The sequence below is a fragment of the Folsomia candida genome, unplaced genomic scaffold, assembly GCF_002217175.1.
Source record: "Folsomia candida strain VU population unplaced genomic scaffold, ASM221717v1 Fcan01_Sc016, whole genome shotgun sequence".
Taxonomy (NCBI): domain Eukaryota; kingdom Metazoa; phylum Arthropoda; class Collembola; order Entomobryomorpha; family Isotomidae; genus Folsomia; species Folsomia candida.
This window is the reverse complement of record NW_019091208.1, coordinates 1,859,518-1,872,578: the sequence shown is the minus strand read 5'-3', so window position 1 is coordinate 1,872,578 and position 13,061 is coordinate 1,859,518. Positions and strand designations below refer to the sequence as shown.

Below are 13,061 nucleotides of genomic sequence, written 5' to 3'. Positions count from 1 at the left end.
GGTTTAATAAGAATGAAATCGTCCTCCTCCTCGAAATCGTCCTCATCAGAATATGTCGGATCTTCTTGTAAAGAATAGTTTTAATGTGGGTGAATGATATCCTGCATTTTGGTACGACACATCCTGCCCAGTGAATCACTTCGTTAATTGTTTTATCAAAATTTTAATGATTTAGTTCGGTACCTGATCAAATTTTTAGGAAATGTTTCGTTTATAAAAAAAACAGTTTATGTACAAGATTTTGGCTTGTTTCATGGGTATACGTACTTAATGGGAAGTCGATTAATAATGACCGATTGCACAGAAATGTGAGAGGAACAAATAAATGATAAACGCTTATCTGTGCGTGATGGCTAATCCCACCAAAGTGTTATCTCGGGCATGGATTTATTTTATAAAATAGATACCCATATATCCTTCCAGCATCGAGGTTTTTAGACGTATAAAATTATTGTAATGGTCCTAACAGTGTGAGGACTTAATTTCAAAACTTAAATAGTTTTATTTTGAGTACCAGGCTTTCAAAATGGATACATCAGCGCCTTTGCGGGACTCTGCCGTAATGCAACGAAGCAGCCCCCAAATTTTGGTCGTTCATGTACTACATGACTCAAACCCCACGTGGGAGCAATCATAAGGGTTAGTATTTTTGAAGTTGCTTCCAAAAATTATATAAAATACGATCTTGTAAGAAAAAGTTGGTGTAAGGTCCCAGGTCATGACCTTGAAGGTCACAGGTCATATGGACGACAAATGTGTCCTCTTTACCCCCCTCAAAAATGATGTCATTCGAAAGATAATCTCAAGAGCTTCAACTTTAGTCCTTATCACTTATGCTCTCCGACCACACCCAAGGCCTGTGTGAGTGGTTAAAGTTTCTTCAATATTTATTTGTAAGAAATTGATGCAAACTGACCCGCACGAGTTCAAGTTTATGGTCATGGTCGATATGCGAATAATCGGCAGGGGCTTCTGCGGAGGTGCAGTTATCAGTCCAGACTGGATTATTACTGCGGCAAACTGTGCCACGTGGCCACTAAGCGGTTACAAAATCACCGCTGGAGATCACAACATCGATGTGGTTGAAGGCACCGAACAAACCCGAGAAGTCGTACAGATTGTGATTCATCCGAATTATGAATCCGAGTCGTAAGTATAAATCTACACTCTCAATTAGGGCATCCAAAACCGGTTTTTACGATTTTGAAAACCGGTTTTCGATATACCCGAAAACCAGTTTTATAATTTTAAAAAAACGGTCTCGTAGAAAACCGGTTTTATTACACACGAACATCGGTTTTAGATTTTTGATAAAAATTGTTTTAGAACTACAAAATATAGGTCATTTCTTGTTTTTTTGTGCAAAAATAAATTGTTCTGAAATATTTTTCTCCAAATTAATGACCGAAGTTTGTTAAACTTTAAATTTTACCACATTACACCTATTTACCACATTTTTAAAATCTTGGACAAAACAGGTTTTGGAGAAAATCGAAAACCGGTTTTACGAAAATTTTAAAAACCGGAAAAATCGAAAACCGGTTTTACAAAAGTTTTCCAAAATCGGAAAAATCGAAAACCGGTTTTACAAAAGTTTTCCAAAATCGGAAAAATCGTAAACCGGTTTTTCATAATTTTCCGATTCTGAATGCCCTACTCTCTATAACCTAGATATGACATACATAAATAGCTGAATTATTTAGGGCTTCTAAATTCGAGAACGACATTGCATTGATGAAGGTGTCACCTCCGTTCGAATTCAACGAGTTTGTCCAGCCCGTCGTCATTCCAGAGGCAAACTTTACTCCAACAGGTAAAAAATTACTTTCCTTCTCCACTCATATATTTACTTTTATTCTATTCATCTCTACTTAGATTATGCTACAATTACTGGTTGGGGCATGCTGTCAGCAGGGGGCTCATATGCATCCAACTTGATGAAGGTGGACGTGCCCTTAGTTGACGATACGACTTGCGATGTGTTTGGGTTCCTAGTTCCATCCATGGTTTGTTACGGAGGGGGAGATAAAGATGGGTGTCTTGGAGGTTGGAGGAAATCGTAGTATTTATTATTTATTGACAACAATTGCGTTTCACTTTTTAAATATTCCGATAGACGATGGAGGTCCCCTAGTTTGTGGGGATAGCCAAACTTTATGCGGAATATTTTCCGTGGGCCATTGTGGCGATCTTCCCGGCGTATACACCGAGGTTTCTTATTTTGGGGACTGGATTCGCCGATCAGTCGTGCCTACCGAAGAGGATCCATGGCCAGTTGAATCCAGTAAATTATGAATATACTAGTGTAGAAGCCCGTCAATCGACGTGCAAAATAAATAGGCCCGTCGAGGCGTCGATAAGCCCTTTGAGACAACATTAGTGAAGTTAGCCTCTCCTGTTTTCTCTGCAGAGTGGAGCGAGAAAAGGAGAGGCTAACTTCTCAACTAACAAGGGACACTCACGACCTGTCGTTTGAGTCCAGGGTACCCACTATGTTTTTTGAATCTACTAGGACCCCAGATGAAGGATCCATTCATATTTCCGTGTAAAACTCATATTTGGCGCCATGGCGTGGCGCCAAACTTAAAAATTTGCATTTTCGACCAACTTCAAATCCTCATAACTTTTGCAGTTTATGTCGGATTTTCAAAATTTTAAGCTTAAAATGATCACAAAAGTCGAAATTTTTGACAAAAAAATAAAAATAAAAAATTTCTAATTTTTGCAATATTTTTAGGATTTTTTCGACGAACCCCCATTTCGAAGAAAATTACGAAATTTTGCGAAAAGTTAAAAATTTCATGGAATAAGAAAGTTGAACTCCTTGTCATGATTTTTGCCAAAAATTTTGAAAATCCGTCCAGGATTTCAAAAGTTATGACGGTTTCAAAAATAAAAACATTCAATTTTGGCGAATTTGGCGCCACGCCACGTCGCCAAATATGAGTTTGACGAATGAATCCTTCATCTGGGGTCCTAGTAGATTCGAAAAAAACATAGTGGGTACCCTGGACTCAAACGACAGGTCGTGAGTGTCCCTTGTAAGCCACCAACCCAGCCAGCAGCGATACACTCTTCTGGCCTTTATATCGCTTACATTAGTTAAACTTGTAAATTTTGTTGAATTTAAGGGTACGAAGAATTCAAACTTGCGAAATTTTTTCGATTTTCGCAATTTGCAGAAAATTGGCAAATGCTTGCATCACTTTTTGCATATTCGTGATCGGGCTGAAATTACACGGACGGGTACATATTTAATTTTTCAATATTCCATAAAGTTCATTTCATCATTGTAAAGGCTGGTGGCTATGTTAAAAGCATTGGGAAAATTTCAGGTTTTGGTGCGGCTCTCGCCAAATATTTCGCGAAAACGCGATTTTGCACCGCATGTTCTATAACAAAGTTTTAGTTTCACTAAATTATCTGTCCATTGAGGTTATTCCGAAGGAAATCGAGATGGGACAGAGGTTGAGGTTCCCTTGTTAGATTACGCCCGGTTCGCCCCTTAATAACTTGGTTGGGATTGGGTAAAGTGCCCTATCTCTCCTATGTTGTTTAGTCGCGAATGGTGAAAGTATAGATCAGGGCTAGTCCTTACTATCCGTCATCATATCAACTCTTTTTAATTGTTTACAGTTACAACCTGTGGTGGTAGGATTGCTGCATCCTCTGCAGAAATTAAGTTCCAACTTGGCTCTTCTATTCGCGCGGATCAGAGATGTGTCTGGGTATTGAAACCACCCTACGAGTCAAGCCGTTTCAGACTGAGCAGCTCTGGCCTTGGCGAAAATGATGGCCTATATTTGACCAGCTTTGCCAACTCACAGCCAGGAACTCAGCAGCAAATGTAAGTAAGCCAAGTAGGGCTGCCAAATTCGGATACTTCGAATTCGAAAAATCCGGATTATCCGAAATCCGGATTTCATTTTGGAATGAATCCGGATTTCTTTCATTTTAAAACTCATTTTCATGCGCACTGCAAAGAATTGGGAAAAGTGTAAATTAAAAAAACTGTAAAGTTTACTAAATATTCCTCCTGGACCGTTTCACAACATTTTATCAATAATGAGAGGATGGAAAGATGTCATAAACTTCAATTTAAAAAAAGTTTGTTCAGGTTGTTCATCCCAGCTAGTTATTTTACCATATTCGACATAAAACCCACCTTTTTAGAAATATCACATTTTTTTAATCCATCAACTTAAAAAGATACCAAGAAACTACATGGTCAACAAATTTTAAACCATGATAAAAATTTCAAAACAGCTTAAATTTCTATTGAATATGATAAAGAAGTATTAGACATCTATCAAACTCGTTCAAATATCAAGGAACTTGATAATAACGATAAATAATTAAAATCCGAATTTAAATCCGGATTTGGGCCCTGACGAAACCGGATAATCCGAAATACAGATTTGAAAATTCGTAACGGATTTGGCGGCCCTAAAGCAAATTCGAGTAAAAATTAATTTCAATAAATAACATATATGGGAAATATATGTAGGACTCGCGTCGGCCAAAATTATACCATCAAATCTGGCTTCATCCTGGTCACGTTGAATGTAGGGAACGCTCCAACGCGAGGATTCCGTCTAGAATTCTTCTCCTCCGGCCTTCTAAGTGTCACCAAAGACGTTACAGGCTTCGCCCGGCTCACAACCTCCACTGGCAATTTTTCTTACCCCATTGGTGGCGGCAGGTACCGGGACAATGAGAACGCTTTGTTTGTCATCAATCCAACCGCGCCTGCCATGAGGACCTTAATGTTCTCCAGAATGGATGTGGAAAATCATTCAGAATGTGGATATGACGCCATTATGATATACAACTGGTATAATAATCAGTATATCCAAGTTGTTAGGTGAGTATAATAATAAGCATTTATATATTATCCTCATTTACTAATACTGGTAATTACAAAATTCGGGGTTAATAGTAAAGGACATACCGTAAAGACTTTATTTATTGCCGGGTTTAAAGACGATACAAATCCGACTATAATTTCAAACCGGGTATAATTAGAGACCGGGGTAAATTATTTTTCGGTTATGCATAACTTGAAGCATCTAAAAACGGACATTAAAGGAATGCCATAATTAGGGACAAGCTTATTAAATTCTTCGAACTTGGGCTCAAGACCCGGCTATGAATAGAGTATTTACGGTATTCTCCAATTGATTTTTGCAAAACAAACTAGAATTATTTTCCTGAGCTTATATTATCAAAATTATGTAGTTAATCTTATCAACAGTCTAACATAGCCTAATTAATTATTCAACAAGGTTGGGATTTCTAAGGTTTAAAATTGTTTCTAGTTTATAAGCATAAATTGTTTGAGATTTTGTTTTGATGTGTATGATGTTGAACATTGCGTGAAGCAAATATAATGAATTTGAATACTTTCAGACATTGCGGATCATCGCTACCGCCAACGACCACTTTCCAGTCTGGTCTAGGGTTGGTTACTTTTGAAAGTGATGATGTCTTTACGACCACAGGATTCGATTTTGAATGGGCTTAAAGGGGCAATCTGTAATTTGAACACAATTTGAAGTAATAAAGAATCATTTAATTTCATTTAATTTGGCGTAATTAGTTCATAAATTAATACAAAATCAGTCAACAACAATGGATCGCTTGCACTTTTTTGGGCACCCTGGTCCACGTTTTTATCCAAAGGGTCTATTTATGATCTGCTGTGCTAAACGTTAAATGAAGCCTTTAATTCATGTTCGTTTCCCAAAATTTTCCATGGCACGCAATAACTTCAGCACGAGTCTTTATTTACTAAAGTCTTGAAGCAAAACGTATTTAAACACCGGATACGAAAAACATATAGAGCTGTCGCCAAATAAGAACGAACTACAATTTAGGCTTTATTTTATGGGTATAGAAAATTACACACCATTCCGTGTTGATTGTCTTTTACAGAGTTATTATCTTCGCCACTTTAAATTCAAGCCATATATATTAATGAGTCTCTAAAAATTGAGCCCCTTAATTCATGGATGGTGTGGGTACATAACATGTTTATGTCAACTAATGATGTTTTGGTAAGAAAATGTGGAATTTCTGATTGACGTGGCATTTCCGAAGCAGCTTACACCTATATGTAGCAACACACAAGGGAATAGTTGAACGGATTCGCGTTAACAAAGTCCCTTTCGTACATTTTACTCTGGTGAAATAGCAAAACAGAAATATAATAGCAAAAATTAATCTCTCATAATGTCATCAAAGTTATTTGCAATATTCTTTACAATTCTGCACTCGTCTCAAGAACTTAGAACGTTTAATAGTTTCCTTCAGTTATTTTCTAGTTGCACGTTAGAAGTTTTTACAAGCAGAACTTACCTGTATCACGATCCAGGTTTCTGGATTGTGGACGAACGCCTCATTTTTCCAAAGTCAGTTAAGGATATCAAAACTTACGTACGGTTAGTCTCTCAGGCTAGGAACGACGAAACAATCGAGATAAATTTATTACATGAGAAACGAAATATTTGGTCTGTAAATTCAAAGGATGTCTGCCGAATTGGATTCATTGACTTGCAAGAAGGGGAGGAAACGGATATGTCGAATAGCGTTAATAGTCTGCTTCAGTTAATGGTCATAAATCTACAACCTCAGCATGTGTTTCTCCGTGTAGGAATCCCTGCAGCTTCCGACTTTCCCCTACCCACAAAAAGTCGATTCGATTACACATTAAGTAATTTTGCAGCTAATATATTTGAAATGTATATTAGGGGAAATACCATGACTATGCTGCTCCCAAAATCTTATTTTGAACTGGTGCTCAATGAAAAAAGCACAAAGACTTTGAAATTGGATATGGACTATATCTATAAACGAGCCAGCAATAAACAAAATTTAGATGTACGGCTCAAGAAAATTAGAAACACTTATAATGGCCAGATCGCCGTTAGCCGAATAAGTAAATTTGCAAAGGAGAAATTAGAACTATACAACAAAATATGTGGGATTTACAAAATAAAGGGCTCTCCCTCTCCTTTCGAATGTGTAATGACGACATTGAGTCGTAAATTTAACTTCACAATCGTATCCAAAGGTAATAAAACTACTGCGAGCTTACAAGGGACACTCACGACCTGTCGTTTGAGTCCAGGGTACCCACTATGTTTTTTTGAATCTACTAGGACCCCAGATGAAGGATCCATTCATATTTCCGTGTAAAACTCATATTTGGCGCCATTGCGTGGCGCCAAACTTAAAAATTTGCATTTTCGACCAACTTCAAACCCTCATAACTTTTGCAGTTTATGTCGGATTTTCAAAATTTTAAGCTTAAAATGATCACAAAAGTCGAAATTTTTGACAAAAAAAATAAAAATAAAAAATTTCTAATTTTTGCAATATTTTTAGGATTTTTTCGACGAACCCCCATTTCGAAGAAAATTACGAAATTTTGCGAAAAGTTGAAAGCAATAATTTTGGAAAAAAATTCATGGAATAAGAAAGTTGAACTCCTTGTCATGATTTTTGCCAAATATTTTGAAAATCCGTCCAGGAGTTCAAAAGTTATGGCGGTTTCAAAAATAAAAACATTCAAATTTGTTGAATTTGGCGCCACGGCACGACGCCAAATATGAGTTTTACACGGAAATATGAATGAATCCTTCATATGGGGTCCTAGTAGATTCTAAAAAACATAGTGGGTACCCTGGACTCAAACGACAGGTCGTGAGTGTCCCTTGTTAGTATACGTACGTGTAACAGACGGCCTTTTACATGAAGCCCACTCAGACAATTTGTTCCTCCAACCAAAGCAAATCATTACTCCTGCTGGGCATTATCAGGATTTAAGAACTGTTGTGTTCAGTAAAAAACAGGAAGCTAACGGCTTCGCTTTGTTAAGTTCGTTCGATTCTAAAACTTGGATTTGTCTCTTTCTGCTACTATTCTGCTTAAATGTGCTGCTAAATCTTATCGCATCAGAGAACAGTCGCATCTGGTACGTTTCTTTTGTTCTGCTGAGATACTTAATGGATCAGTCAGTGTATATAAGACAATGCTCCGGAGGGAAAAGGGTTTCGATCATTCGAATTATTATTCTCTGTTGCACAGTTCTTTCGATGAATGTTGGAAACCTATCTCGCGGAACCTGTACGTCACAGCTAACCACCAAGACTTTGCCACACAGAAACAATTTGCAGAGCATCGCATTTAGTTCCGTACCAATTGTAACTACAGGGTCAGGAATGGATATGTCTGAAAAACGGATAAAACGACTCAACTCGTTTCTCACGAATGAACTTAAGAACCGGCTAATGGTGACTCCTAATAATTCAAATATTTACAATATCCTTAAAAGAATCCTTGACCGTGCAAACCTATTGCTTTCCTCGTGGTATGATTTCACACTTAATATTAGCAACAGCCATATAATTAAAACTCAAAATGGGTACCTAGCCCTTCCTAAAATCTTTGTAGTAATGGATCGAGAAGATTCGTGCAATGCCCTAATTAAGATTCTAACATTCAATAACGTGTATTTCTCGATTTCCTACCGAAGTACGGGTATCTATACCAAAAGAACTTTGTATGTCGCAAGTAGTAGTATGCTTGGCAAAATCTTAACTCCTAGTTTTTATGGGCTGCAAGAATCGGGAATACTTCATTGGTGGGAGATCCGATATACTGAGGGTCATATACTAAGGAGGGGAGCTTGCGAGGTTGATAATAACAGATATTGGTGCCCTTTGGATATGTGGTAGGGACCCATGAGTGTACTAAAACCCTGAAGTAGTTTGACTCCATGGCCACATTTGCGCCCGCCACACCCACTCAAAAATGTCCAAAAAACGCTTTCACCCCAGTTTTCACTCACTCAAATCCACGCCAAAAATCCAATTTTACTCGGATTTTGAAATTTCTTTCACCATTATACTCCCAGATAGTTGCTTTCTTCAATCCAATATCAAACTCAATTTTTTCGAAATTTTTAGTATTTTTAAAATTTAAAATTCTGAATGAGCATTGTTGTAGTCATCAACAAAACAAATTATGTTTGCGAAATAATCATCAATTTCCTGTCTGCCTCTCTGCATCAACGAGAACGTTAAAAAGGATGAGAATTACGACACTCGGACTGCAGAAAAACATGGGCTTATAATTTTTTAGTACGAGCTTGGTTTCGATTAAGGGCTCTGTAGGTAGAAAGGTCACGCCGCTGAGGTCAACGGCCAAAAGTATTAATATATAACAATAATGAAATTGAAGTGGTGTCCAGTTTTTAGTGTTCACTTAATAAGGGAGAATTGTATTTCTTTCTGCGTCATGCCTCAAGTTGTAACGCAATTTCAGCCCACAATACATACAAGATATTGTTAATTTTGTTATATATGTCTTACCGCCCAAGCGTTAGATTGTGATGCACCATTTCCTTCAAATCAACATACTTATTTAACTACACCCAAAGTCCTGCAGGATTTCCCTGCAGGATGATTTTCGAATGTCGTCGAAATCTGAGAGTGACAAGTCGTGAAGCTTTGCTGCCCAGCTACGTGCAACAAAACTGTGATTGAGTGTTTGGACTTTGATTGTGCAATTATTGACTAGTGAATGGCACCAGTCACAAGCTTTTCGCTTGTGACTGGTGCCATTGTCATAAAATTATCTACATACGTAAGTGGGCTAGACGAGGTGAGTGGCATGCAGACAATTGCTATAAAAACGGCCCTGATATCGAGCCAATTGAGACAAATCAATATTAAACATTGTCCAGGTCAGGGTAATTTTTTTAATCTGTTGGATTTAAAAAAATGAAGTCGATTTTCGTTGTGGCAATATTTCTCGTGGTTTTCACAAACTTGTCAAATTGCGAAATTATCGGTCTCGAGTGTGTTCTTGATCCTGGCGAAGATATTGTGAGTACAAAATGGGTGGGATTATTCATAACACGTTTAATTTTTTGGTTCTGATTTACTTACATATGTACAATTTGTGTACTTTTTGAGATATTTTTAATTATTTTTTGGAAATAAATTCTTATTTCCAAAATATGTATGCCAAACTTGAACTTAAACTACACTGTAAATAAAGTTGAGTAAAATTGCCACCAAAGCAATTGTTGAGCAAAATTTATCCTGACAAAGGTAAAATTTAGTCAAAGTTGAGCAAAAATTTTTCCACCTTGAGTAAATTTTACCTCTGTCAGGGTAAATTTTACTCAAAATTGAGTAAAGTTTAATCAAATTTATTTAGAGTGTACGTATGCATATGTATATATCCGAAAAACGGTTGAATTAAGTACAATTGATATAATAATTTTGATAAGTAGATTCAGTCACTTACTTTATGTGAAGACTGTCTGTCTGGGTTTATTCGTCTGTCTGTCGGTCTGCACTTGTTAGGGAGCGTCCATAAATCACGTGATCGATTTTGAGACAATTTTAACCGCCCCCCCCCCCCCACCGGTCACGTGGCAGGAGATGATGCTCATGTCCGGAATAATAATATTATTCCAGTGTATTTTAAATCATTAATCAAATTAGAGCTACATGCACACACATTTAAATAACAATTTAATACGCCAGTCAGACATAAGAAATTTACATAAGTCGAAGCAAATTCCTAAATATGCAAAATGAAAATCAAACGTGCGTGTGATATGCCAATAGAGTTTATATAACTTTCATGATATTTATTGGCATCTACAAAAGCAACAAAAAAAACTTAGTCATGGCACGTGACATCTGACCATCTACCCCCCCCCCCCCCCCGTGATAATTGGTGATAAATTTCAGACCCCCTCCCCCCTCTAATCGATCACGTGATTTATGGACGCTCCCTTAAGGTAAAATGAGATTTGTGTGGAAATTGATTATTTATGGACAGGAATAGTTAACTCATGAATCCCACACAGATTAGTAACTGGAAATACTAATGTATGCCCGTTTTTATGCAGTTTTTATTAAGTATATTATTAATTTGATACTACAAAACTGGTTGGCGCTACAAAAATGATGTAAATTTTAATACTGCCGAGGAGAAAATTGAATACGACCATATGCACGCAGCTGGTTGACTGCCCCTCGTGGGAGGAGGGCACGCCGACATATTTTCCATTCCCGGATGATTGTCGAAAGTTCATCGTGTGCACGAATGGGGACCCGATCGTGCAATGTTGCGCGCCTGGCACGGTCTGGGATAATGACGCGTCGATCTGCAACCACGAAAGTGTGACTCCTTGCGTCATCGTCACGACGCCACGACCGACCACACCCACCACAACAGAGCCACCCAACACCACGGAAAATCTTCCAATTGAGCCTGGGCAGGTTTACAGAATCGTAAATTATTTCCACCAAGGGGTAAGCTCTTAAGTCAGGTGTATTTACGTATGTAGATGAGGGCGAAGATAAAAAAAAACAGAGAGCGGATATGTATTTAAGAAAAATCTGTCCGCCCTCTGATACTAAATACTTGCACGCTAGATACATATGTCTTACGCCTGGTTAGGAATCTGAGGAACCCTGTTGTTTGGATAAATTTGTACTCTGTATTTGTTTTATAGGCGCTGGAAATATACAACTCTAGCGTGACAAACTTGCTTGAATCCAATGCTACTTCTGATGTGGGATGCTCAAATTTGGGAGGGGTGTGGAAATTGGAAATGAGCGGTAGTTAAAAAAATTCACTTATTCTTCTTTTGAATGTGCAAAATTTGACATTTGACATTTAAGTGTGGAATATGGTCGTGTGCCAGGTTCGAGTTATCATTTTAGATCAGTTTTGAGTGGGAGGCACGCAATGTACGCGTGCCACATTGGAGGTTCTACACATCCATGCATTTTTGTGAGTTTAGGATACACTTACAAGTTAAATAGATTTACATTACATTTGCAACTTAAATAAAATAGTCTCCCGATGCAACCTTTGCGTGGGAATGGAGTTTGACTCCTGTTAACGGATCCAAATACTGGATAATTAGGAAGTTAGATGTTACCATCGAAAATGATACCCTCACGTACACCAGGTAAATAAAATTTAATCATTTCTGGTTTTGTTTTATTTAAAAAATATTTGTAAACTTTCGTTTCAAATTTTTGAAAGTATTGACAATGGATCCGGAATTAATGTGGAACTGTACCCTCTAAACCCGGAGGACCCGGCGCAATGGTGGGAATTCCGACAATGTTAATTCACACAAAATTTTGAAATTGATATGTAATCACAAAATTCAAGTAACAATTCGTTCCGAGTATTTAGTAGATTCATGACTGTAGAAATTTGCTATTTTTAAGTATGCAAAACCGATTAATAAAAACAATTTCATGCATAAGAATAAATATTGATTTAAAAAAATCATTTTAAAACAATTATTTATGAATCTAAAGTTCACCAACTTATTCAGAATTCGTTCATTGGTATTTTTTTGACTCATGCATTCATTCATCATATGCAATCACGTAAATTTTTAAATTATGAAAAATTGCTGGAAATTTGTTAATATATTGGGAAAGATTTTAGAGTCTCCACGTCCATGTTTTGATATCCTAAGCGTCCGTGCTTATTGGCACGTATCCTCCACTGCACTGACACTGTTCTCGAGCACCGCAATCTTCATTCACCGGGACGCATGCGCCTGAATGAGTAAAATGAATTATCATTCACCTAAGAGTGAATTATTTAAATATGTACAGGGTGGTTTATGTACATAAATGCCTAGCTACAAGGGACAATTAGTAGCCCATTAGTAAATCTCATGAGGCTTCGGGAATAAGATTTTTATTAATAATTAAATTTCAAAACGGTGACAACATTTTTGACATGTTGAATTTTCAAAATTTCTACAACAAGTCGAAATCTAGGAATTATTTCAATAAAAAAATCCATTCTAAAGATATATTTAAACCATCCTGTACATAAAAATTGGTTCATAAATTTTCGAAATGTATTTATGGATAAATTGTACAGGTTAGTGTACAACTAGCGGAAATCCTTCCACACCTTAAACCCCACACAAGTTTGGAATCCGAGAAAAATTCTATCGCCACGAAATGGGTCCCAGATCTCTTGGAACGCGTGCGTAACGC

At 37.2% G+C, this 13,061-nt stretch overlaps 1 protein-coding gene across 1 annotated transcript; it reads left to right on the top strand.

Annotated features, from left to right (window-relative positions):
• The first annotated feature begins 557 nt into the window (after window positions 1-557).
• LOC118437761 (ovochymase-2-like) lies at window positions 558-5,580 on the top strand. The gene is made up of 9 exons (XM_035857094.1): window positions 558-639; window positions 709-861; window positions 967-1,149; window positions 1,704-1,813; window positions 1,876-2,046; window positions 2,117-2,284; window positions 3,637-3,847; window positions 4,508-4,864; window positions 5,410-5,580. Exons 2-9 carry the CDS (start codon window positions 719-721, stop codon window positions 5,522-5,524), a joined length of 1,458 nt encoding a protein of 485 aa, XP_035712987.1. The 5' UTR covers window positions 558-639; window positions 709-718; the 3' UTR covers window positions 5,525-5,580.
• Window positions 5,581-13,061: the final 7,481 nt, after the last annotated feature.

Bases quoted from the DNA above. Each gene is read 5' to 3' on its own strand.
- LOC118437761 (XM_035857094.1), top strand. From the start codon at position 719: ATGACCTTGAAGGTCACAGGTCATATGGACGACAAATGTGTCCTCTTT. The intron at 1,814-1,875 runs GTAAAAAATTAC...ATCTCTACTTAG, and splicing joins GGCAAACTTTACTCCAACAG to ATTATGCTACAATTACTGGT. The intron at 4,865-5,409 runs GTGAGTATAATA...GAATACTTTCAG, and splicing joins CAGTATATCCAAGTTGTTAG to ACATTGCGGATCATCGCTAC.